This window comes from Cheilinus undulatus, linkage group 3 (assembly GCF_018320785.1).
Source record: "Cheilinus undulatus linkage group 3, ASM1832078v1, whole genome shotgun sequence".
NCBI lineage: Eukaryota > Metazoa > Chordata > Actinopteri > Labriformes > Labridae > Cheilinus > Cheilinus undulatus.
The window spans coordinates 27,968,538-27,995,657 of record NC_054867.1 but is presented as its reverse complement, the minus strand read 5'-3'; the positions used below and the strand labels follow the sequence as shown (position 1 = coordinate 27,995,657).

Genomic DNA, 27,120 nt, shown 5'->3' with positions numbered 1-27,120 from the left:
AATGTTACATCCTCAATTATTGTGTTTTGCTTTTACTTTGGAACATTGTGCTGGGTGGGATTTAAACTTTAGCTGCAACTGCTTTCTATCTGGTTTTGCAGAGGGGGGTTTGTTCCTTCTGTGGATACCAACTTTTACTTTACTAATGAGGCATAGCCTAAAAAGCCATGTTGCAAAAGCTCCACAGCTGATGTCACTTTGTTTTGGTTCCATGCTGGATTGTACTGAAAATATCTTTCTGCCCCCATATTTGCAAATGAGAACAGAAACACATGGTGATGCAGATCCTTTAGGATCAATTAACCATGATTCTTTATGTTGCAGTTAATTGTCACACCATGTAATTGTCTCATCCTTGATCCAAACTGCCTGAGACATTACTTGTTTGATAAGAGTCAACTTCTGAACAGCTCTGCGTGCCAAAATGTCATATTTGTCATAGCGCCTCCTACTGGTAAAGCCCTTCATGGCAGACCTCAGGTTTCCATAACATTTACACTTCATGTTCTCACTTTGTGTCATTTAAAAGGAAGGACAGTTCAAAACTGTTTTCTCATGAATCCCAGGAGCATCACACAATGTGGCTGTGTCATGACCATAACATGTACCAAACAATGTCGTGCTCAGGGTGCGAGGGTCTTTTCTGTGCCAGAAGGCTGTTATGGGTAGCACTTCTTCTCTGGTGTAGACATCGTGAATCAGTATGGTTCCTGATGATCTTGATAACTTCAGCAGGCCATATGGAAGTATTTCCGTGATCAGTACTTTGATTATTTTACAACTGAAAACTTTTCTGTGGAGTTTTCAAAGAAGAGTCTCATGGACATCTGTCTGCCCATTGCTCACTCCTCTCAGCCTTCAGCTGTTCGGGGAGTTTTCTGAACAACCTAACTTGGCTGCCAACTTTCTCTTTCATCAAACTGAAGTCATGATGTAGCACAGTTTGAGGCAAATGGAGAGCATTACGACGTGAAAACATACACAGCAAAGCAAGGGCCATTAAGAGATCCCCGTGCCAACAAGATCCACAGCCCAGCCCTACATTATAATTCTGTTTGTCAGACCATTTACACACCTGCTGGGAGCTGGAAGATCACACTAAACAAACACACAAAGGCACACACGTACAAAGGTGAACACACAAACACAACAATGGCATCAGAGGCACAGAGGCCAGGTGCATCTCCTTCTGGTTTAATACAATAAGAATGAATAGAAAGCACACAAAGGCAATGAATACAGGATCAAAAGAGAACAAAAGGATGATGTATGCAGCTTAAACTCATATAACTTGATGAGAAACACAAATTACAGGCTGTGTTTCAGGTGTCTGAAGGGCAGTGTGAGGTTTTATGCTGTAAAAGTGGCACACCAGGGTTACAGAGGGTAGGAATCAGGTGGTGGGCTGCATAGCTTCTGGACAATGAAGAACAACAAAGAGCTGTTATGATCAGCCCATATGCCCCCCTGACTCTTGATCCTTGAACCGTTAAACGAGGGACATCAGGTTTCAAGACCTTCTCTGTTATGATTATAGTAAATTATTCCTTTAAAGAACATTATAGATATGTTTGGAGTATTTTAAAATTTTATTAAACTTTCATTTGACCGGGAGTTAAGTATGTTAAGTAAGTATGACATTTTCTAATCCTACACTTATCCAGCAGACAGTCCAAAACCATTCAAATCTGAGAAGGACTTTTTGGCGATATTGAGCCACTGGGCCACCACAAGATAGTCACAAAGTTTGCTCCAGTCTTTCATGGTCTCCAGTGAGTGTATTGTAAAGATTTTGTCAATCCCCTGACTCTTAATCCCTCATTCTTTTAGAAATTTGAAATAATTGAAATGCATGAACTATTTGATAGATCACAATAAAATGTTTAACATGGGTTTTCTTCATATAAATTTGTATACATTTAGTATCATTATATGAACTTTGGTGACTATTTGTACCCCTCTAAAATGTTTGCTGCTGCTAGTACTCTTTTTCCCTCTTCACACAGGATCTTCAAATGGTGGACTTAGACAAACTGCATTACCAAGATGGCACCATGTAACACGTCACCTGTTGTTACCTCAACCTGCTGTATTTTTACTATGTTGGTGGTTTATCTCAGTAATGCTTTGATCAGAGTGATGTTGACCTGGCCTTAAAGGTACAAAGATAATACAAACATTTTATGTTTTTCTCCTATAAATAAAGCGTCTTTCCTCTTAAATACCTAAATATATATTTTGTGAACACTGGAAATCAACGGCAACTGATGCATTTTTCTCCAGAGGTTTATCTCAGATAGACTTAAGTGTAAGATTAAAATCTATGTATGTATATGGGTAGTAGCAGTATTTAGTACAATTGATCAGGAAAAATCTTTACATTTAAGTTTAAAGAATTGAAAATACTTTATTTTGTATCAGAAATATGAATAGCAGTAACCCTGACTGATCTGGTGGCAGGTGAGATTAGAGGTGCCACACTTTTGACTCCACAAAGCTCAACAGTGACGACAACTTTTTCCACAGTTGATACCTTCAGTAGTAGCTGCCAAATGTGAAAATTTGTAAGTAACATTGGGCTGTAGTGACACTCTAGGTCATTGGTTTCCCAACCTGGGGTCTGGGAAGATCTTAGGGGGGGCGCGAGGCTTTGTCTGCTCTGAGGCTACCAAAATTAGATTTGTAAATATTGACTAAAATCACGATAAAGCAGTTATTAAGTAGTTTATACAAAATTCTTTTGACAAGAAAAGCATGCATAGGTGGGTGGGGGGCTCCAAAGAAAAATGGTTGGGAAAAACTGCTGTAGGATAAGTATATATATATATACATACATATATATATATATATATATATATATATATATATATATATATATATATATAGGATAGTGTCGCTGTTTCCCATGAAATCCCAACTACATCATTTACTGAAGACAAGATCGATGACATATGAACTTGTGACACTATTATTTTACTCGCATTAGGTGGTTGTTAGCCCTGTCCATGGTGCTATAAAGGCATTTTTGAAATTTCAGGTTAGATGCCAATAAATGCCCTACTACAGTGCCTCTGCCAATAAACTGGGGTTTAGCTATAAGTTAAGAGATAACAATAGTTTTTGTTTGAATCTCTACAGTCTTACACTGCACCTGTGTCATTTAAGGGCAGGAGTGATGGTTGAACATCTGTAGTTATATTAACAGTGGTGAGAATATGAGAGATGGTGTTAGTTGTCTCATCACAATAGAGAAAGAAAATGTGAGAACATTGCAACAACTTTGTAATCAACTTTTGAAAAAAAAAAAAAAAGGTTCCCATACTCAGATCACTTCCTACAAATTGTGCATCCATCCTCTGATCTGTTTGTTGTTTTTTACACTTCATAGTCAAATTCATAGCTTCATAGCTAAAGGGGAATGACCCAAACAGAAGACAAATTATACATGCTCTGTAAGCATCAGAAGTAAGCAAATAAATGAAAGAAGTCTAAAGTTATTAGAACACAAAGATAAAACCCCCACCTTTATGACTGTCACAACTGAAAGTAAACTTTTCCTGCTGCAAACTCTCCTCCCTCTCCTCCCTTTCATCTTACAGTGCTTTTCCTGTTTTAATGTGAGCTTCAGTTTGTTACATGCATGGTGTCTGTCTAGAATTACATGCCTACTTCACAATAAATGTCAATATAAGAGCATCACTAGATAAGCATTAAGACTACAGATGAGATATAGGATTAAGGATATTGGATTTTTGCCAATATGTGCCAGTATTTCAAAACTAATTTTTGCCAATATAGATATCGACACTGGTATATAAACCCCCCTGGTTTCAATATTGTACTCCCACTAGGTGATGACTGCAATGCATCTGAAGGCAATTAGGTTACCACCATTAAATAACGCTGATAAAGCAGTAATGCCCTATGATGCAACTGAGGTGATACAAAGCTATCTAAACTTTTCTTAACTTGAGAAACAGTTTGCTTTATGTAATCAGTTAAACAATACTTTTTGGGTTAGTGTTATCAAGTAAAACAGAAGTTTCCATTTTGTGTTAACAGCAAGCTAACAAGCACAGATACTGTAAAATCTGGTGCAGACCCACACTTTTGAAACCTTTTTTTTCCCATGTTAAAGGTTGGCCGTGGCTGTTGGCTGCTACACACCAGAATGACTTATAACAGTAGAAAGTGCTAAGACATGCGGTGACATTACCGCAAGTGCATGCACCTGCATCCCTAGACAGGTGTGTGGTGAGCTTTGGCTTCACTGCTCAGAACATGCTGGAATACATAACACAAACCACACCGACAAAGGTTGGCACCATTTTATAACTGTGCATTTAAAGAAAACGGGAAGTATACGGTGAAGGAAAAAAAAAGACATACACAGCGCTGGTTTTGTCAGAGAACAGGCGATGGGTGGAGGTGGACAGAGCAACTTGGCAGGCTGTGCGTCTGTTTCATCAATGAAGAGCAAGAGCTCAACCACCTTTTTATTGCTAGCAGATACGCAGACTCTGTACCGCAAAAACAGGTCATACTAAAATAGCGACACCTTGCAGGTCACAGACTTTGCCAAACAAAATTTAGAGATCGTTAAATCTTTTTCCCCCTCAGGTGATTGACAGTTTGTCAGTGCACAATTTTGATTTTCACTTACTTCTGTCATCCTCATTTATGTTAAAATTTTACCAAACTGCAGACATGTCTCCTACCTTGACTACATACTCACACAATGAGAGGTTTTAAAAGAGTGGTTCTTAAAGGGATACTTCAACATTTTGGCAAATTCGTCCATTGCCATAATCCCTCTAGTCTTAGTAATAGGTTCATTACCTTCAGTTGTCAGTGCAAGCTATTTTTAGATCGCACCTGCTGTGCCAACTCAACGTAAGCAGACGGTATTCTGGCTTTCCCTCATCAAACTCATCAAATACAAAATCCAACAACTCCAAAACGCTCTCGTTGACAAGTTGTGACCTGCACATTCACCACGCCATGAAATAATAATGTAGAATTATGTAACATTATGACACATGAAGCAAATACTCGGAACTATTTCTTGAGTAAACCACTGGGTGGAGTGATACAGTGCGGCAGCCATGTCTGGAGAGTAGTTCTGGCTTTGCTCTCCAGGAGAGCGTTTTGGAGTTGTTGGATTGTATATTTGATGAGTTTGATGAGGGAAAGCCGGAATACCGTCTGCTTACATTGAGTTGGCACAGCAGGTCTGAATTGGCATCGGCAATCTAAAAATAGCTTGCACCAACAACTAAAAGTAACGAACCTATTACTAAGACTATAGGAATTATGGCAATGGGCAAATTTGCCAAAATGTTGACGTATCCCTTTAACTGGTCTAGCATCGGGACACAAGGACAACTCCTTGACAAAAATCATGACACAGAATTCTTGAATTTTTCAATCATAACTATATCTTTTCAACAAAAATATCGTGGCAGTTTGTACTTAATCTAGAACACAAGATTGGATAGACCAAAGATATGGAGAGATCCTTCAAAATAAAAACAAATTTGTCTCATATTTTTTTACCCAAATAACCCACTGGAAAGGGCTTTGCGACCCACTTTTGGATCTTGACCCACCAGTTGAGAACCACTGCTTTAAATGATACCCAGTACAGCAATACTGGTATCTGCATCTCTGCATCCCTACATTGAAGCTCTTTTCTGCTGATATCGGCATCATACTGATAACATTTTGCATCCCTTATAGAACAGACAGCAAACTCAAAACACAGCTTTGTTTCTTTGATTAACTGCCGAAATTCAGTACGCAAATGTATACCTAGAAGCTCTTGGTGAGGACTTTGGGTCTGTGTTGATTTTGGCACCCTGTGTTGAGTAAACAGTACCTATCTCTGTTCTAATCTTGTCCTGTACATGCATAAGTGGTGTTTCCTGCAAAAAGATCTCACCCTGCTGTGTTTTAAAGGTCAGACTTTTAACTCTTTGTAAAACTTTGGTGTGGGAAAGGTAAAAAAGGAAAAAGCTTTTACCTCGAAGCTCCATTAGATGCATACCCAGCGGAAATGTTTACTTAAAATTTAGAAATGATCTTGTTTCTAAAGGTCTGTTCTGCATTTGTGTGCACACCTTTTTATTTAGTTGAATGAACAATATACATCTTAAGACCTTCACAGTTAATTTTCCTTGTCTGCTTTGCTTACATGCTGGTTTTGTTCAAAGAAATTGCATCAACACCTTCATGTATGATATATGTATCACTTACTCAAACGTTCAGAGGAGCTGGCACATTTTTTCTGTTCAAATGTCAATACTTGTCATCCCTGACTGCATTGCCTCCATTTAAAGGTCACATTGTTTATGCAGGACAACGTACACCTGTGAGTCTTTTGGAGAACATTGATGAGTGAGTACATTTTGCATGTTTGCCTTCATGCACACCCGCAGGCACACACATACACACACAAATATGTATTTATAGATTACTTTATATTGGTTGGGTGAACAGTGATGCATGCCACAAAGCTCTTTCCTAGCGCTGAGTGAGGTTTTTGTGTTGGACTGGAAGAAGACTTGGCCCATTTTTAAATAAATAAAGAGCTCAAACCTCTAGGTCTGAAATATTCATCATTAAAATCACACAAGAGTTACTAAACTGCATTCCCGGGGCTCTGCACAGATAGAGACGAGCAAGCTTTAGCTCAGTTCTTTCATACTTCGCTGCTGATCGTGTCGACGTGTTGTTGCTTTCATTAAAAGAAATACAGTATTTAGAAGGTGCTGCTGTATGAAGAGGCCATGATGAACTGGAGGAGAGGATAGATGACTCTTCCTCGTGTTTGTCCCTCCATCTCTTTTTTTTTGTCAACACTATCACTGTCATCGCCCTTCACAGAAACTATTTTAGTTTCCATCTCTGTCTCGGTAGAAGGAAACTCAATCTATAAAACCCCCTCAGCCTGTGTTGTTGTGATCTTGTGTCAGTGTGTTTAATGTTTTAAGCACACAGAGTTAAAGCTCCTGGGAGGGATTAGCACCAGCTCAAACTCACAGTCAGATCACAGGGACACTCGAGCAGCGGAAAGAGAAAATAAAGTGGTCAGATACTGATTTAACAACTCATGCATGAGGAAGGTCATTGTAGATGGTCATGTCAAATACTGGAAGAGTCAACGTGAGTCTGATGTGATTAGATGTTTAGAATTTTAGAATACAGCAACATAAAGCAAGTCTTATAAAAGTGACATGTTGATAAAAATCTGCATTTTTGCTTTACTTTATTGACAAGCTCTGAGGAACTTTTGGTCTGTGTCAATTTTGGCGCCACCTGTGGACACAGCTGGAACTTTTATCTTTGCTGATTTGTCAGATACTGTACATATCCTCTTCAGACCCTGTGTTCACTGGTGAAGACATGTTTCATTTTAACTTCCATACAACCTGGTAATAAATTCTGCTATTCTGCTAGAACTTTAGAGATAAGTGTCCAGCATTTCCATGAAAGTTTAAAGAATATGCTTTGAATATCTGGAGAATTTGCCTGAAATTTTCAGGAATTTTTTTTGAAAATGCATGGGAGTATATTTGTATATTTTGGAGAGCTTGCTGTAAATTCCAAAATTTTAGGGAATTTCATTGAAAATTTGGGTGTGGAATTTCCTCTGAAACTTTTACACAATTTTCTAGGATTTTTTTTAGGGGAACTTGTTTTGATTTAGGGGGAAAGGTCTGAAAAATTTCTGTAATTTTCCATGGGATTTTGGAGGAATGTTTATGCAAATTCTTGTGGATCTGATTTAAAATTTGGGGGAATTTCATTGAAAACTTTCATGGAATTTTATGTGAAGATCTGTATTTTGTTATGTATTGTACAGAGAGATAAGCTTTTTCCGCTCATATGCAGACATCATTTTTGCTGAAAACTACTTCCTATTCGCAGACAAGGCCTACTGATCCCAAAAAAGAGTATAAACTAAAAATACATGAGAAACTACAGCACAGGTCTCAGGAGGATATGTGTTTGTTTTCAAACAACAAATCTCATCCTGCTTTCTCTAAGTATATCACTTAGGCTGGCTAAACTCTAGACATTTTTCAAATATTAACTTACTTTTAAAACAAGACATGAGGACAGATGTAACTTTTTAAATAATAAAATCCCAAGCCAATTATAGATTCTAATCTTCACATACTCATCCAGACTTTGGCCGCTCCACACAGCTAAATCAGCTAATTACAATAATAAAGAAACTGTAATACGTGCTTACATTGCTAAATATTTTGATATAAATAAAATTTGTGGGCTTGTGCAGGAAATCAGGAAAAAGTGTTTCGGTTTAACCAGCAACCGTGTTCATTGGTGACTTTTCAGCTTAAAGTGTCAGTGGTTGCCATAGTTACAACACTGTCAAAGCACTGAACATTTTGTTATGTCTAAGATATGCTTAGGAGATATGACTTTCATGAAACAGTCAACAATGAGGCTCTTTAAGTTTTTGATACTGTTACTATCCCAGACACTTTTGACATATAGTTACTAGTTAATATAGTTGCTCGTTAAATCCCTTCCCTTTCTGTCAGCAGTTGTTTACTGAAATTCACTCCGGGTGAACATGTACGTATGATGTGAATTCGAGCATATGAACCGTTCCTAAAGAAGGCTACATGACTTTAGTTTAGCACAGTAGGCAAATATGTTGAGTCAGGCCTCCTCGTAGCTGGGATTGTAGAATCCCCAGTGAGTCTTAAAGCGTTTTCTTTAAGGAAAACAGGACATGCTGAGTAACTCAGGGCTCCATACGCAGTGCCGGGGATACTTAAGTATGACAGACACAGCACTGGAAACATTAAAGGCACTATGAGCTAGTGCTGCTAATGCTAACAGCGCAGACATTAAGCCAATCACTTCCTACGGCTTGAGTTTCTGACACAACACACAGAGGAAAATACAGCAGTTAAAATATACTCAGGATGTTGTAAAGCATGTTTAAAATATTGGGTCTTTAAATCGATTCAGAATCACATAAATTAATATATGTGATTCTGATGTAATCAATTTTTTCCAGCACCTTTATTGGGAGCTTTTAAAGTGTGCTTGCCTTTATTTGATATTGTGCATATTGTGACCAGCCCAAACTAGAGTGGTAAACATCAAACATGTTTGATATTACATGCTTTAAAGGCATTAAAAATGACTTCTGTAACAGTAACAGTAAAAATTACTGAGTGAATACACTCAGTGCTTTTGCTGGAAATCATTATCATATGAACGCCATGATAATAATTCTGAAATCGATGCAAGTTATAGCATCACATACATTTAATTTCAACTGATTTGATTTGATTTGATTTTAATGTATTCCATTTAAGAAAGAGTGTATATGTTTTTTTTAAGTATTTGGAGCAGGACACAAAATCTGCATGCAGTCATGTGCACATGCATGTGTCTCCTCTGATACATTATGTTTAAGCCTTTTATTACATGCAGGGAAGCAGACTAGCTGGTTAGGCCTTAGACTAGATCCATAAATAAATGGTGAAAACTGAGAGCTGTCAGTTATGATTGTTAATGAGGCAGGGCATTATTTTAATGAATGATATTCAGACACTTCAGGTAGTGAGAAACTAAGAGAACTGATCGATGACGTTAGACTAAAATCAAGAAATTCCTCAACTGAGGGTCGGGTTCAAGAAGTAAAATATGACCTCCAAATCGGACTTTACTTTTTCAGTGAATTTGTTGCAAAATTTACCAAAATATATATGAAACTGATTGTGATGACAGCCATGCTCTGTCTGTTTGTTTCTTCAAAGTGAGAGTACCCCAGTCCTCAGACGCAGGGAATAATGGGATTAAAGTTCTTCTGGAAACATCACACCAACAAAAATAGCAACACATCTTTCCCACATCATCCAACAGATTCTTCAAAACTAGCAGCCCTTCCTCTGTGCACTTTTTCTAAACATGACTACATAACAGTGAACAGATCAAGTTTGAAACTAAAACACATGCAGCCAACTTTGCACCAAATTTGAAAAAAAAAAAAAAAAAATCAGCATAGAAAAAAGGAAATCAATCAGATCAATATAAAGAAAGAAAGAAGAGCTATCTGATACTCTTACCCAAGATCATCCTGTATCCTTCCACTGTCAACTTCTCTGTCCCACGTTCTCCTGCTCGACTCTTCTCTCCCTTGATCTGCTACTGATGCAACTCAAAACTCAACATGGAGAACACAAATGGCATCACGACCTTCACTTTGCAGCCCTACACTGCTTCCCTTCTCCCTCTTCTTCCCCTCGTCCACATGAGATGCCTCTCCTTCAGATCTCGACACGCGTCTCCTGCTCAGCCAGCTGTTGCAGGAGGAGGAGGAGGAGGAGGAGGAGGAGCAGAGCAGCAGCAGCAGACCTGACCGCAACACAACATGCACTCAAAACTACTGCAAGGGAGCCTGTAATTTATTCACTGTTATATATTCAGTCCGGCAGGAGGAACAGCAGAGACTGCAGCTGAGATGGAGCCCTGCATCAGTGGAGGAACCTCTGCACCACAGCATGTCTCTCTGTCTCTCCCTCTCTCTCTCCCTCTCTCTCGCTCTCTTTCTCTCTCTCTCTCTCTCTCTCTCTCTCTCTCTCTCTCTCACATCTTTTGGGGTTGGGTATAACCTAAAGGCACCTTGCATTCCTAAACCATGATAGGCTGCAGGCTCAGCCAATCAGAGCAGTCCGTGCTGAGCGTTTTCTTTGGGTGTTTGAATCAGGAGGCACAGTGATAATGCCGCTGTCGATTCTGCTCTCCCATCCCCTCCATCACCCTTTTTTCACCCTGTTTACTTCTGACCATTTTTATTCCCTCCTTGTCTCGCTCTATTTTCTGCCTCGTGCCTCACACCACCTGCATCTAAAACATGTCTATAGTCCACAAATGTCTGCCCTCACAGCCATCCTCCCCCCTCCAGGTATCTACCCTGATCTCCTACCTACCTGCTAACACAGAGAGCAGAGTGAACTTTAAAATGCTGACCAAGTTTGTGCTCTGTTCATGAACAGAACAAAGAAGCAGGAGCTGAAGAGCGACAGAGACTGACAGCTCCAGACACTCGATGAAGCAGGGGGGGAGGGAGGGGAGGCGAGATTGAGGTTAACGTAGAATGACTGGGGATGAGGAGGAATGGTGAGAAAATGTTGAAGACATGTTAGAACAGCAGGATGAAGGAGGTCACTGACAGCTGTTTGACACGGTGGGAACGCTGAATGAGCTGAAAAAGTGAGCGGTCTGCAAACTCGACCGTGACATTTACAGAAAATGATCTCTTTAAAGATGGACAGTGTGCTAATTTGCATTCACAACTGTATCAAACTCAATTAGCACAGCCCATGTCTATTACAGTGTCACTTCAACAAAACACACGCACAGAAAATCTGATGATGTGTGTTTAACTTGTGTGAACCTAGGATAGGGTTTGTGTGCATGAGATAAAGTTTCCTCATTAGCTGAGTCGGGCTGAATAATGCAGGTAGGTGTATTGTTGTGGCCAATGGGCCAGGTGCTAATGTGGCTGTCTGAGACAGGAGGGTCAGACACAGCATGACTTTAATGGATGTCACCATGGGAAACTGAAACAAGATCTCTGGACTCGGGTAACGCACCATCCTGCATGTGTGTTTTACTGGGATGTAAGTTAGGGCTTTAAGTTGCCCACTTATTAAACACTTGGCTAGTTGCAAGTTGTTAAAGCCAAAACCAAGCCTTTATTTTTGCTGTAGACTGAAAACATTTGGGCTTTACATCAAAAGATGAATATGAGACACCATCTACTGTTCACAGAAGACTTCATGAACAAAAGCACAGAAGATGTAAACCACTCGCAAGAAGAACAGGAAGGCCAGGCTAGAATTTGCCAGAAAAGTACAGAGATCACCCTCAAACATTCTGGGACAAAGTTTTATGGACTGATGGGACAAAGATGAACCTTTACCAAAGTGATGGAAAAACTAAAGTTTGTAGAAAGACAGGATCTGCTCATGATCCCAAACATACAAGCTCATCTGTGAAACACAGTGGAGGTAATGTCATGGCTTGGGCTTGCATGGCTTCTTCTGGGGCGGGCTCATTGATCTTCATTTATGATGTAACACATGATGGCAGCAGCAAAATGAATTCAGAAGTCTACAGAGACATTTTGTCTGCCAATTTAAACAAAGATGCAACCAAACTGATTGGGAGCTCCTTCGTCATGCAGCAAGATAATGACCCAATACACACTGGCAAACAACAAAGGGGTTCATCAGGGGCAAGAAGTGGAAGGTTTTAGACTGGCCAAGTCATTCTCCAGACTTAAACCCTATAGAGCATTTTAGCTGCTAAAGAGGAGACTGAAGGGAGTAACCCCCCAAAACAAACAACAACTGAAAGAGGCTGCAGTGAAAGCTTGGAAAAGAGCCAAAAAAAAGAAGAATGCAAAATTCTAGTGGTGTCAGTGGGTCACTGGATTGATGTAGTTATTATAAGAAAAGGAACTAACTAAATATTAAGTCTTATTCACTTAAATCCATTTTGAGTCTGTCTGTTTCAATACTTTTGCTCACCTAAAAATTAGGTGTTTCATTACAGTTAATGCTATCTTCTAAGTTGTGTATCAGATCCAGATGTAAATACCTGGAAATAAAAGCTGAAATGTTGATCTCTTGTCTCATATTCATCTTTTGATGTAAAACCCAAATGTTTTTGGTCTACATCAAAATAAAGGAAATGGCCTTCTCTGACCAATTTGTAATTGTGGACTTAGTTCATTTTGGTTCAGAATCTGCCTCTCAATTGGCTGTCGTACACATGTGACTTTTGCAACACTTGTACCGCACATGATTTGTACTCAGATCTGTAAGCGTGTGCTTAGATCTGTAAGCGTAAAGCTGGGTCTGTTGCCCTCAGCGCAGGCTCACAGGCAAGGCTGCCTTTGTCATCACAAAGGCCTCACACAGGAATGGAAGATGTGTTGGTCAGGTGGCTGAGTGGCTGCACTGCGGATTTTCATTCACAAAGTCCTGGGTTCAAATCTTGCATTGTTCTAAAAATTAATTTTTTTGCCTGGCCAGGAAACATATAGGACTTGAAAATTTGCTTCAATGTGTGATCAGAACGACCGGCCTGACGAAATATTCATTTCAGTCCATTACAGTTCACACTAAACTGTCGTTTTAATATTATGATTATTTGCTCTGACATCACGCCAATAGTTCCGTCAACTGACCTTAAAATAGAAAATCGCTCTGCAGTCCCGTGAGCAAAGGAATCCCAACATAAAAACGTAATCTAAAGTTCTGCTGTGGCTACCAGAAAAACTCTGAAATTAGGGACCTCAGAGTCACCTGGTTCTGCCCTATGTGATGCTGATCCTACACCTGCAGCACAAACGGTGACAGTGTGATGACTCTTTGTCCACTGGTGAAGACTCTCTCTACCTGTCATGTACTCCCACCCATGCATGCGTGGATTCTGGCCTGATGCTGATTCACTGAAAGCATCCAGCAGAACAAACACTGTGTATATTTCCTGGCCTGAGTGATTAAATTCATGATCAGAGCATAAGAGTTACCAGCAAAAAACAAACAGGTAATAAGAAATAAATCTTTAGAACACTGAAAGATTCAAACCCAGGACAACGTGACTGAAAGTCCACGGTGCTGCCACTCAACCACTTGATGAACACACTCTGTCACTGGAGTAATGAGATTTAGATGTCAACATTGGTCGGTACCATTTAGCTCTGTGCAAGACTGACAATCTTTCTCTTCCCCTGTTATTTATATAAATATAAATGTTACAGACCACTCTATCGATCTTATTGCTAACATCATCATACATCATACAGCATCATAATGGGGGATTTCTGTTAAATACAACACAATGAGCCGATGTCTTGTAGAAACGGCAATTCAACCACGGCTGTGATACGATTTTGGAGATAAGGAAGTCATTATTTTATTTACTCTTTCAATCAAAATATGAATAACAATAAAAGTTTAATGCGATAACATTTCTCCTTCCACAATGATGTTATATAGAGCCCTTACTAAGTCTTAACTGCTGCCTCAGGCTTGTGTGATGCCTTTGTGATGACAAAGGCAGCCTTGCCTGTGGGCCTGCGCTGAGGGCAACAGACCCAGCTTTACGCTTACAGATCTAAGCACACGCTTACAGATCTGAGTACAAATCGTGTGCGGTACAAGTGTTGCAAAAGTCACGTGTGTATAACAGCCAAATGAGAGGCAGATTCTGAACCAAAATGAACTAAGTCCACAATTACAAATTGGTCTACATATTTGCAGATAAGTGCACGCATTTGTGGATCTTTGTACAAATTTGCAAAACTTTGCACACATTTGCAAATCTTCACACGGATTTGCAGATCTGTACACACATTTGTGGATTTGTGCATACATCTGCAGATTTGTGCACGCATTTGTGGATTTGTGCACAGATCTTTGTACGCATTTGCAAATACTTTTGCAACAATTACAACACCATACTGGTGGAGCCTGATAATGAATAAAACTCATGGCTGGTTGGTAGAAGTACAAAAATGTCTTCTCTGCCAAGAGAAGCTTTTAGTTTGGCTCCTCGCCCTTGCATTTATAAAGAAATGAAGGAGAAGAGACAGAAAGAGACCGATGTAAACAAGGAACAAGAAGGAGGCCTTGCTAGCCATAAATGAGAGCTTTATTGATAATGTTAGTTTTGTAATGACCCAAACAAAAGCTGGGGGAAAAGCATTTAAATAATCAATTAACTTTTAAAGATATTTGAAAGTAACTTGAAATTAGCCATTTTATAAGATCTGTTATAGGTGCCTGTTCTCGGTTCTAAACATTTAAATTGATCACAAATATATATTTCAGTTTATAATTTGAAATCTTTAAATCTATGAACTCTTTAAACTTAAAACAACACCAGAGAGCAGCTTTCACCAGTGAGTCCTCTGGATTGTCTGATCAGCTGAGACCTAAAGCGCATGCGCTTATGGAGGTCCATGTGTGCATTTGTTATGAATGTTTGATGTCTGAAGGTTCTTTTAACTAGTCTGGCTTTGCAAACCTGTATTAAAAAAACAAAAATGGAAGAGAGGGAACTGGCTCATAGAGAACACAGCCCCTTTCACATAAGCATTTTACACTAAACAAGAAAACAAAAATTCTAAATAAATGCTTTTTAAAATAAAAGAAATATGTTTTATGTAACTAAAAATTTGGCTGAAGAGAAGACCAGGAATAATTGTATTATTTTGAGAAAATATAGGAAATGAAGTCATTTCTGTGAGGCAAGATCTACTTTTTTATTGCCCAGAAGAAGAAATTGGGGGAAAAGCAGAAGAGGCAGGAGAGAAAGAGGAGGTACTTTAGTAATTTTTTTTTTTTTTTTTTTCCAAACAGAATTTTTAACTTCTACAATTTTGGCAGAAAACCTTTGTCACTTGTTTGCTAAATGGTGTAGCATGCTCCGCAGTCATCACTGAAAATGTTTTGTAGAGGCTCTAAGCACAGTAAATACCAACAGTGGAGGTGGAGTTGCATTCCACTTGTCATGCAAAAATATTTATAATTTATTGATAAAATGATAAAAAATGTTTGTGAGCTGTGGAGCTGGCAGGCCTGTGTGTGCATGTGTGTGGTAATGTGTATGCGATCTCAACCATCCTATCATTCTCTCGGGCTGCCTAAGGAGGCCATAACTGTGTCGACAGGCTTGTTGGGCTCTAATTTTAGCGGTGATCCTTACTTTGAGCCCTTCGGAGACCTGAGGAGCTCTGTGAACATTTAATGCAGGCTTCATTCAAGGCCTCACTTGTGAATCCCCCTAAGGCAAGTCTTAAATCAACCACTTTATGTACGGTATATTGCTTCTTTATTGTTGTTGGTTTTCAATAGAAACAAGTGGATTTACAATTGGTTTTACTGTATTTTCAGATTGTACTATGGAGGATGGTAACTGTGTATGATATGTGATTTCTCTAGGGCAGTGGTTCTCAACATTGGGGTTGCCAGATACCTTAAAAATGGAGAATATTTTTTAAATGATATCAAACTGTATCTTTTAGCCATTTTAATGAAAATATTTGCATGAAATTAGATAAATGTAAGATAAAGTTTTATCAGTAGCATCCTGAATAACTGTTCCCTCATTTGGGAGCTGAAAAGCATGTCTAACTGTTATGTTTGTTTTTTATGTTGATAATATCTATTTGTGTTTAACCAATTTTGCCACTATCATTAGCAACTTTTCAACAACTTTTGCTGCATTTGGACCCTTTTTGTCCCTTTCAACCAACTTTTGCCACTTTACTCGAGTTTTGCCTGATTTTAACCAGTGTTGATCATTTTTTCCCCACCAGTTTTGACACATTTGAACACATTGTTTGCACTTCTTGTCAGTTTTTCCCTATTGCCCATTATTAGAACTATTAGCCCCTTTTTACCACTTTTGAAACCCATTTTTGCCCATTTTAACCAAATTTCACTATTTGTGATGCCCATTTAAGCCAGTTTAATCCATTTCTGCCAGTTTTTGCCTATTTTTCTGCCTCAGTTAACCCATTTTTGCCAGTTCCAACACCTTTTTTCCACTTTTTAATCTCATTTCAACAAAATTGCCCCCTGTTTTTGCCACTTTAACCATTGTTGCCATTGTTTTCTTATTTTTGCCACTTCTAACCCATTTCTGCTACTTTTAAATTCCCATTTCACCACTTTTTCCACCATTTTTAACTCACTTTTAGCAATTTATAATCCTCTTTAATTTTTAAGAAAATGGGTTTACATTTTTACAAAGGCTATACTAAGGCACAAATGAATAAGAAAAGATATTTGTTGCTTTGATAAGAGTGGCCAATATTCAGGTTAAATGTATAAGATAAGATAAGATCAGACAAGATAAGATAAGATAATTCTTTATTAGTCCCACGAGGGGAAATTCATCACATATCACAGCTTAACTTAGACATGGGTCCAAAGTTTGAATGTTACTGATTCTGCACACCTTATCTCCTCAGGCAGGTCATTTCAAAGTCAAGGGGTCCTGACGGAAAAGGTTTTAAGTCTTGACTTTGGAACAGCCAGGAGGCCCCCAACTGAGGATCAAAGGCTGAAGGCTGGCTGACTGGGAGTTTATAATTCTGATATATAGCTTGGAGCCAGACCCTTTAGTGCTTTAAAAGTAATAACTAACATCTTAAAATCAATTCTTGAATCAATATGAATCCAATGTAGAGATGCTAAAATTATACCATCTGTTAAACAGTAAGAAGGCTAGCTGCTGTATTTTGTACCAGTTGGGGGCGAGAGAGGTATTTTTGGCTAACACCAGAAAGAAGAGAGTTGCAATAGTTGAGATGAGGAAAATGAGGGCTTGAATAGCTTTTTTTTTTTTTTTTTTTTTACCATTTCAGATTGGGAGATGATCGATTTTAATTGCAATAATGCATAAATGAAAGAAGCATGAATGTATTATTTTGTTTACAGACGGACATGTGTAATATCATGCCAACACAGTTTCAATACAAATGTCTCAATGCATGAAGACGTCAGAGTTTCATTACGGCGCTGATGCAGAAATACACTGTGAAGATGTCTACAGATGAAAAAAAAATATCTAGTAATGAAGATCTGGAATTTTCAAGCATTTTTTACTACTCTATGGTGTGTGTTTAAGTATATTTCAATCATGTGTTATGCTGTTATATCTTAATTCCCAAGAAATCCTTAAAGTTGTAAACAATGTGAAGCTGAGGTGTGTTCATGGCTGTTAATCTAAATCTTGTGTTTTCCCTCTGGTGGCAGAGAGAGAGCAGGGAGGGCAGAGGGCAGAGTATTTGTTTACTGCACCTCAGAGGTTAAAATAGTTGCTACAAGAATGGAGACCTGAGGACCTGAGAAGCCTAGCTGCTGTTACTGACTGTCTAAACGATATTAACTGCTGGATGGCACAGAATTTTCTACAACTCAATAACTCAAAATCAGAAATTTTACTTTTTAACATTCAAAACTCCTCCAACCTCATGCTTTCCGGTCTCCGTACTTTTTCGTATGAGCCAGGCCACAGCCTTAGATCCTCTGGCGGGGGCCTCCTGGTCGTTCCAAGGGCGAGGCTTAAGACTAAAGGTGACAGGGCCTTCTCTGTCAGGACACCTTGACTTTGGAACGACCTGCCCAAGGAGATAAGGCGTGCAGTGACATCTTTTAAATCACTTCTTAAAACTCATTTTTATAGAATTGCTTTTATGTGATGTCGTCTGATGTCTTTTAAAGTCTTTTACCACATCTTCCTACCACATCTTTCCCTCTGCCTCCTGAAATTTTACCTTAATGCTTCTATGTCTGCTCCTCTCTGCTTCTTATTGTTACCTTGCTTGTTTCTTATTGCTACTGTATCTCCTCTCTTCTCCCAGTTATTTTCAGAGCTCTTACCCCCTCCTCCTCTTTTACTCTCTTAACCTCTTTATGCTGCTGTGTCCTTATAACTGATTAATATTGTTGTTATGTTTTTATCATGAACAGTATTTTACCACTACTAGCTTTCTAATTTTTGTATTATGACTCACTATCTTTACACATTTTAATTGCTTTTATTCTACTTCTTACTGCTCTGATTCATATTCCTTTTTACACCCCCCCATTATTTTATTGCTCTTACAGTTCTGGTCCTTGGGTCTCTTTTTAGGTCTCTTTTAGCTGGGTTCCTGTGTTGCCTGGATTCGTCGAGGTTATTCTGGGTTTTTAGTTTTATTTTTTTTCTTTGTCTTTAATTCCACAGTGGAATTTTATATATCAAGGATTCATAATGTATTTTCAACTCGTCATGCTTTTGGATTCTGTAATGGGTCTACTAGGATGATAATGATGTTACATTGCTGGCTTTATCTTTCACGGGTTCACCTGTTGATGTGGTTTTGTCTTTATGTTCTTGCTTGTGTTATGATGATGCTCTGTTTTATTGTGTTTCTGTTTATTGTCAAAGCACTTTGCAAACCTCTGTTTTTAAAGGTGCTATACAAATAAAGTTATTATTATTATTATTATTATTATTATTATTATTATTATTATTATTATTATCATTATTATTATTATTATGACAGACCAGAACTACACATAAAATCACACACAGAAACTCACACACTGGACTACACTTGTCAACAGTTCAGTTTACTGACTATAACAACACACATCATGTCTTTGTGAGTGGTGAATAACTTACATGATCAGCTGTTGTGAATTTATGGTCAAAATAGTCTTTGATGCTTCCACCATGAGGAGTTATTTTTTTTAACTAGTTATGAAACACATTTACAGAAATTCCTCATTATGACCTACAAGGCAAATGAAACCATAATTGACAGTTATGTAATGTAAAAAAAAATGTATTTCTATATTGTTACTCTTTAAGGCTGGAATGACTGTGAGGGGGAAGTTGGGGGAAAAAGTTGGAAACAGTAAACCATAGAAACAGCATTTTTGTTTGACAAAACCAGCTTAGAGAAAAGAGGCACCTTTTTGTCCATAGAGTCTCCAATTTCAACATAAACTTAAATCTCCTCACAGGAGCTTCAATCAAATGAAACCAGTATTATTTCAGGTGCTCATTGATGTATACACTTCAGTGGGACTTTTATACACCAAACAGATGATCATTTATAGAAACTTCCGAAGTAATAGTAATTGGAGTAATTAGTCTGTATTAATATTGTTTTTAAACTCAGAGTTCAACCATTGTCCAGAGTTAACCACATCAGAGACAGGCTTTAAAATCCCCACCAAGGCAGTTCAGCTCACATGATTGAACGAGTTCATAGTCGAATCACATGAACACCACAGTAAGTCAAACCCATCATCTAATGGAGATGACCTTTGGTGTGTTTTTTACAACTCAAAAAACAAACTAGAACGCAGATCTTGGTTCAAGATTTATTTCTTTGTTTTTTAAAACACAGCCTTCAGAAATAATGTCGACATAATAATAAACTAGTATAGCCAGTGAATATGTATGAATGGGTTTAATTAATACTGAAGGGCACTTTACATCATTGTATGAACATGTTTATTGATGAAAGAATAGCGAGTGTAATAGCACTTTGAGCAGTCAGAAGACTGGAATAGGATTATAGATGTACTATCCTTTTACAATTTATTACAAGTCAACCTTTCATGCAGCTATTTAATGAAATTCAAAGAGCCTTAACCTTTTAGATAGACAACTATTTAACTCTTAAGCAGACAGGAATCACACCTCGTTTTAAGGCTTTAACAACATAACAACACATTTAGGTCTAACCCAGGCAGTATTTGCACCTGTGGCATTTTGGAGGACTATTTTTTCCCACAATCCCTCCCACTTAGCTTTTCTACAAAACTACTATTATTTAGGGTGTTTAGAGTTCATGTCTTTATTACATTGAATATAATTGGTTTGGTTGGTTTTGATTTTACACTGTAAGTATTGCAGACAGACTGACAGACTTTACGTAACAAAGTTAAGTGATATTGTGATCAGCTACATGGATGTGTATCTCTTTAGTTTACATTGATTAATTTGTTGGTCAAAACGCGTCTGACGTCAGCATGTTGAGTAATGAAATGGACATTTCCACCATCATATTATTGAAGATTTACTACTATCAATAACGCTAACTCAAAGAGCAGTATATATGGATATCCGGAGTTTGGCTTATGAGCTTCCTCATTGGACAACAACTTTATCATTGTAGACAGGAAAGGAGAAGACATATGAGCCTAGCAAAGCTGACTTCATGTACTGTTTTCTTTATCTTCAGGTGGCACTGTTCTCCCATCTTCTTGTAGCCTCTCTCTTTCATCCTCTCTGAAAACAGTTGGAAACTTTCTTAATTGTTATGTGTTTTTTCCAATTGGTCTCTGATAACATCAGCAGGCTCTCCTCCTCATGTGCCTCCATGGCTTGTTTTGTTTTGGTGTTGGATTTCCTATTTCTGATTTTCATACCATAATTTACTGTCATTGTGAAGAAGCTCTGGAGCTTTCGAAATAATGCTGTTACACTAGGCATGAAAAGTGGTTCTCTTTGGTCCAGACTGAACCACCACTTTTTTTTGTCGGACCAGCTGTTTGGTCTGGACAACGGTCCAGGGGAGGTTTCATACTTGTCATTTGGATTTAGATCAAACCAAAAAGTCCAGACTTAACAATGTAGATGTGAAAGCACCCTAAAAGACCTGGCTTCAGAGCTGGGCATGTATACCTTAAACTCTTCATGAGTTATCTCCATTAATTTTAAATGTACTTCAAACAACAGTTATTTGAAAAGTAAGTGTCAAAACCTTTAACTTCCTGGAAACCTAGTTTTGGTCATCATTTTCATTACTTCCACTGACTTGTATTCAGTGAGTCTGTGGAAGATGTTAAACTTCTTTCCTCCAAGTGGCACCAGTGTACCACTGACTTGCACAGCAGAAGCTGGTGCTTAAACACATACTTGGTTTACCCACAGTCTCTTTGTTTACTGAGAAAGAAGAAGGGTCCAAACCCAGCTCTTATATAGTAAAAAGGATCATGGTCAACCTGAGCAATACCACCTACTGTACCAGGTGAGCTTATTGAATAATGAGCCAAAATCCTCACCTTTATGCCAAGGTGCTTTTGTTGTGAAATGCTGCCTGACCTGCATGAATCTGGAAAGTTCTTTTTACTTTATGAGACATTTCTGCAGACCTGTCCTGTTTTTGTGATGCAATGAAGTATTTCACGCCCCTTCATCCACCATTTCTCTCATGTACGATAAAAGTCAGAGGTCAGACCAGGTCTAAGTGTTGAGTCTTATCTGATGCTGAGTGCTGACATTTGTTGGAGACAGCCCTAACTTTCATCAAAGAGAGAAACCTTCAAAGTCTTCTGTCACCCACTCTTTCTTTCTGCTCTGAATATTGCATTAATGAGGGCATTACCCAGCCCTCGGTTCACTTTAAGGTGATCAAAGGAGGAATGCTGGAGGTTGTCGGTGGTTTCACATTGCTCAGTAGTCTGTGATGAGCTTACCTGAGCCCCACATAGGTCGCCTCTGTTCTTCACGAGGCTCCAAGCAATCCAAGTCCAATAGAGTTTTCCTGAAGGTCAGTGTGTCAGCCGGCATAAAGTAATACAGAGGTCCTGTTTAAGTGGAATAAGTTTCTGCTTGAAGCTCCTGCTGGGAGATAGATAAGGGAGCAGGCAGGGACTTGGGTGCAGATCCTGCAGCAGTCAGCTGGAGAGAGGAGAGGGAACCACTCTGCACAGGCAGCCACATGCTAGCAGTGTCTCTGCATTAAACAGCAGGTGGCTTGTTTGGCTCCTTCATCTTCCTCACAGTCCCTCTACCTCACTCTTCTCAGATTCTTTTTAATCCCGCTCCGTGTTCCTCTCTATCTTCTACGTGATTTCCCCTTCATACCGACACTTTTTTTCCATGAAGCCAAACTGGTTCAAGATTCCAGAGGCTCGCTCTGCTTCTTAGGACGGGGGAACCTAATATGTGAGGACAACTGTGGAAGGAGGGAGATACAGGCAGCAGGAGAGAGAGAGAGCGTGTGAGGAAGAGGAGGGGCAGGACACCGAGAAGGGGGACCAGCGACGGATGGCAGATCAGAGGAAACATGGACTGGCGTGTGTGCGTGTGTTGCTGAAGAGGAGGAGGACTGCAAGTCGTCGTAACTTGAGAGACATGAAGGGAAGGAGAAAATGTTGACACAGTAAAGCTAAGAGGAATATGACAGCAGATGAAGCAGATTGCTTACAGAGAGATTTGTTTGTTTGATTTGCAATGAGTGCATGTACAAGTGGCAGTGCCTAACAAGCTTCTTTCACAGAAATGTTATAAAGGATGTGGCTTCAATACATAGCACACAAGTTGTTCCTGTCACACAGATAAAATTGGATGAAATAATGCCTTATATCCAAGGCATTATTTATGTTAAAATAAAGAAGAGTTAAACCTTGAGTTAAAAAGCTGCTCTAAAAATTCATATTTTGTAAAAGCTGACATCTGATTGGGGCAGCCATTTTTTGTCATCATTTGTTTCATTGTCATTCTGATTTTTTCAAAAATATAAAGTATTCATACTGACATTAACATTAAAGTAGTGACTTATCATGAAATGCTGGCCATGGAGGGGAGAAGAGGAAAGCCTGTAGAAGATTTTGAAAAGTTTCAGCATTGTGTGGCACCATAGCCATACAGGAAACCAAGACTCAGTTTTGGAGGCTTATGTTGAACAATGGACCATAAACACAGAGGACTCATCTTCCCAGTAGTCCTTGCAGCACTTGACACTGAAGTGTGGAAAGGACACATTCTTCTCTCTTACTGGGGGAGATAGAGGGAAAACTACAGGGGTCCTTGTGATGTGGCACAGGTAATAAAAGCCCCTGTGACACCTCTTTTCCATCACCATACCATCAGCCTACATTTTCTGCAGCCTTACACAAAATCCAATGCAGCTACAGACCTAGAAAGAGGCAGTGTTGATATTGTTTCAGCAAAGTACCTAGATGGGTTGGTCTTATCAATGCTATAGCAACATCTTTGCTAATTACTACTCCGGCGGCAGCCATTGCTGTCAGCTCCAACTTAACTTCGCCCTTAGCTATCGCCTCTTTCCTCTTTAAATAACACTGATTGGCCGGATCAGATCTTAGACCTGGCACAATCATTACAGATTGGACCTTTTCAAGATGGATCTGCCTGGTGACAGATCTGGCCAAACCATCAGCTTTGCAAGGTACTGGGTGTCTGTCCATCAGGTGTTTAGCTGATTGCGAGTGCTCCATCGCTTTGTTTTACCTTTTTTGAGGCACCTTTGGCACAATGACATCTACAAATCTGCATTTCCCTCTGCATCCACCACACATCTCCTGTTTTCTCTCTCCACTGACATTACTTTTGGAGTCCAACTTCTTGTTGACATGTTTTGCCCATCTTTCTCCTTAAAGCTTTGAATTCATTCACATGGTGCTGCAGCTGCACAGGAACAGGTAGAGGATCACCCACTTGACTTTCATTTGGAGTTTTTTGCAAACAACTTTAAAAGTATGTGTCATTCACTCAAATGATCGAATCTAAACCCTCAGCTAGTTAATCTCCCAAAGCTCAGAAAAAAAATCACAATGTAGTGTTTTTGAATGGCAGGGTTGATCAAACTAAAGCATGGGTGCATGGCAGTGGGATGAAGACGGTAGCAGAAAATCTACAAGCATGATACTGTTCAACTTCTCTATGTGAGCCATCTGAATCCTCGCTGCTGCCTGTCAAAGTGTTAATTCAGATCGGATGTCGTAAATGTGCTTACAAGTGTTGTTTCAGAGAGGTGGGAGAGGATTTGGTGGAGGGGAAGGAGGGCAGGCTTGAGGTGAGACTGACGCATGGTGCACTGTCGAGCAAATGTCAGGCTAATTCTGAAAAGGACTGTGAACATGGAGTTGGCCCCCTCTGCCCCCAGAATTACAACTCACTGTATTATGAACAGATGAGTGCTTGAGTGAAGTCTAATAGAGCTATATGGACGCTTAAATGACTCTCTGTTTGGAGCTCTCTTGTGTTAATAAGATCATCTGCTTATAAAAATAAGCGTTAAGGGCAGCCAGTAAAAGCAGTCATGGAGCGTTCAGTCAGGCTTGGCACAGTCTCAGAGAAATAGATGAGCGTGTAAACTCGTCTCCTACTTTAAATTTAGTCAGACACCTTCACTTTCATTTCGTTTACATATTATGGAAACACACACACAGGCAGACATACACTCTGGCAGTGTGCCATGTAGGGGTTAGGTTAAGGGACTTTGAGGAAGGACAGCAAACTGAAGCAGTAAGCACATTTCACCTGAAGGATACAGTTACACACACATATACGCTGAGCCCGCCCTCTTTCCCTGCTCTCTCTCGCCCTGGCTCTCTCTCTCTCTCTTTCTCTTGGTCTCTCAATCTGCAATAAAATGTTTACAAGAATGCTCACCATTATTTCTGTCAGAGGAACGCAGGATGTGGCTCTCATCTCTCTCTTTGATCTTTGTGAGGCACATCAGTGTTTACATACTGAATGCACTCATTTCTCCTCATCTAAAAAGATATTTTAAAAATTCATGTAACAGCCATTTTTCAGATCACTGTAGGCGTAATGGATGCCTTGATTTTTGGGGGGGAAACGTAATCATCCATGACAGAAATTCTGACCTCAGAGGAAGGTCAAACAGGGACAGCTGCTGCACATGTGCAATAGAAGATGTGACATTAAAAGTATGAACTAAATGTCATAACTCAAAAATGGTTATGGACACTTGAACGAACAGTTGGACTACCCAGTTTTTAAAGTAGAATTTTGTTTGTTGTAGAAAAGGTTTCCCTCATTTTACAGCTTGTTGTCTAAACTCCCCATTTTTAACTTATTTTCTCCCTGAGAAGGTTTGATATTTATGTTGGATTTTGAGTAAGTACAGAAGTATATGGAAAATTCCTGCCTTAAGCTCTATTTGCACATTTATTAAACTGCTGAAAATTCCCCAAATGTATCTAGGTGAGCTGCATGTGTGAATGCAAACAGCTGATTTTTTTTCTGCCACCACCCCTCCAGATACATTATTGGCCCCATGGGCGTAGCACGGGGGGGGGGGGGGGGGGCACAGTAGGGAGGGGCCCTTGAGAAGCCTGCAATTAAAATTGTGGTTTTATTTATTTTTTCTAAGTAATTAGTATCATTACTGAATCAAAAGCAACTAAATCAATTAGACAACAGACTGCAATTTGTATGAAATTGAGTAAAATACAATTCTGTCGGGCCCCTGCTCCTACCTTAAAAATGGTATAGTCCAGTGCTGCAAAATAATGCAAGTAAATTTAATTTAACTGTAGTAAAAAATATTTCTCATAAATGTGGAAATTATGATTCAAAATACATTAAAACACATAGATATTTGTGGAAATAATGCAATATTTGTTGTGTGGCTAGCCAGTTAAAAGGGGCCCTGTGTAATATTCTTTCTAAAGTCCCTAGCTACACCCCTGCTGGGCCCACCCACTTATTGGCCTAAAAGAGAATAGATCACCTACCAGGCGGTTCAGGTAAAGTCACATCTCTATAATAAAATAAAATACAAAGAAAAATTGACTGTGTTAATAAAACTTACGTAGAGTTAAATTTCACACTTTAAAAGTGTCTGTGATAGGCCACAAAAATAAAAAATAACGTTAAACTACACTTTTGAAAGAAACGTTCTACAATATGACAGAGCTGCAGCAACTCTTATGGCAATGTGTGTCCCCTCTGGCAAGAGCAAAGCAGAAAGTCAACCTCATAGCAAGGCAATGTACACTGATGAAGAATGTGCACTTTGTCCTTTAGGACCTAAAGTCACATGCAGCAAACTCTAACTCAGTGGATAACTTCACTCAGCATGCAAATGTGTCTCACATCCAAATTAACAACAACCTATTAGAAACATGAGCAAAGGAATCTAAGAAGTGATCACTGTACAACAAGCAAACCCAAACACCTGTCCACACATCCCTCAACATGCTGCAATATTAAACAGGAAGTGCCATTGACACACCTACAGTCCACCCACCAGAACATGATCATAACAAGCTCGGCAGTCAACAGCTGTTTGACTTGTGATGTGGAATCATTCTCTCGTTATGTGCTACAGTGTGGAACAGAGGTGGAATAAAGTACAAGTGTATTGCAGTCAAGTAAAAGTACAGTTACTCTGGTTAAAACGTACATAAGTAGTGGTAAAAATATCAAAATGTACTCCAAAAGTACAAGTACCCACAAACCTACTCACTTACAGCAGTCTGAGTAAATGTAACTAGTTACTTTCCACCCCTGGGTTAAATTTTGATCAACCATGTGGTTGTGCAGGAATTCAGCAATTTTTGTGTGCAACTAGAGCTGCATGGTGGTGCAGTGGTTAGTAACATCCCTGTGTGATTGTGGGTTCTCTCCAGATTCCCCTGCCTCCTCCCACAACCCAATATATGCTGATTAGGTGCTTATTATTAGAGTCACTAATAATATGCTCATTATTTATGACTCTAAATTAACTATGGGTGTGAAAGTAAGAGTGAATGTCTGCCTCTACATGTC

At 39.1% G+C, this 27,120-nt stretch overlaps 1 protein-coding gene across 2 annotated transcripts in view; it reads right to left on the bottom strand.

Annotated features, from left to right (window-relative positions):
- The window catches only part of LOC121507171 (zinc finger protein 385A-like), a 56,257-nt gene extending 33,759 nt beyond the window's left edge, over positions 1–22,498 (bottom strand). The window contains exon 1 of one of the 2 annotated variants that reach the window (XM_041783365.1): positions 22,050–22,498. In XM_041783365.1, the coding sequence (XP_041639299.1) occupies positions 22,050–22,143 (94 nt within the window). In that variant the 5' untranslated portion in view covers positions 22,144–22,498. Of the gene's footprint in view, positions 1–10,112; positions 10,292–22,049 lie in introns of those variants that run through there. The other variant, XM_041783366.1, reaches the window with a different exon arrangement.
- Between the last annotated feature and the right edge of the window lie 4,622 nt (positions 22,499–27,120).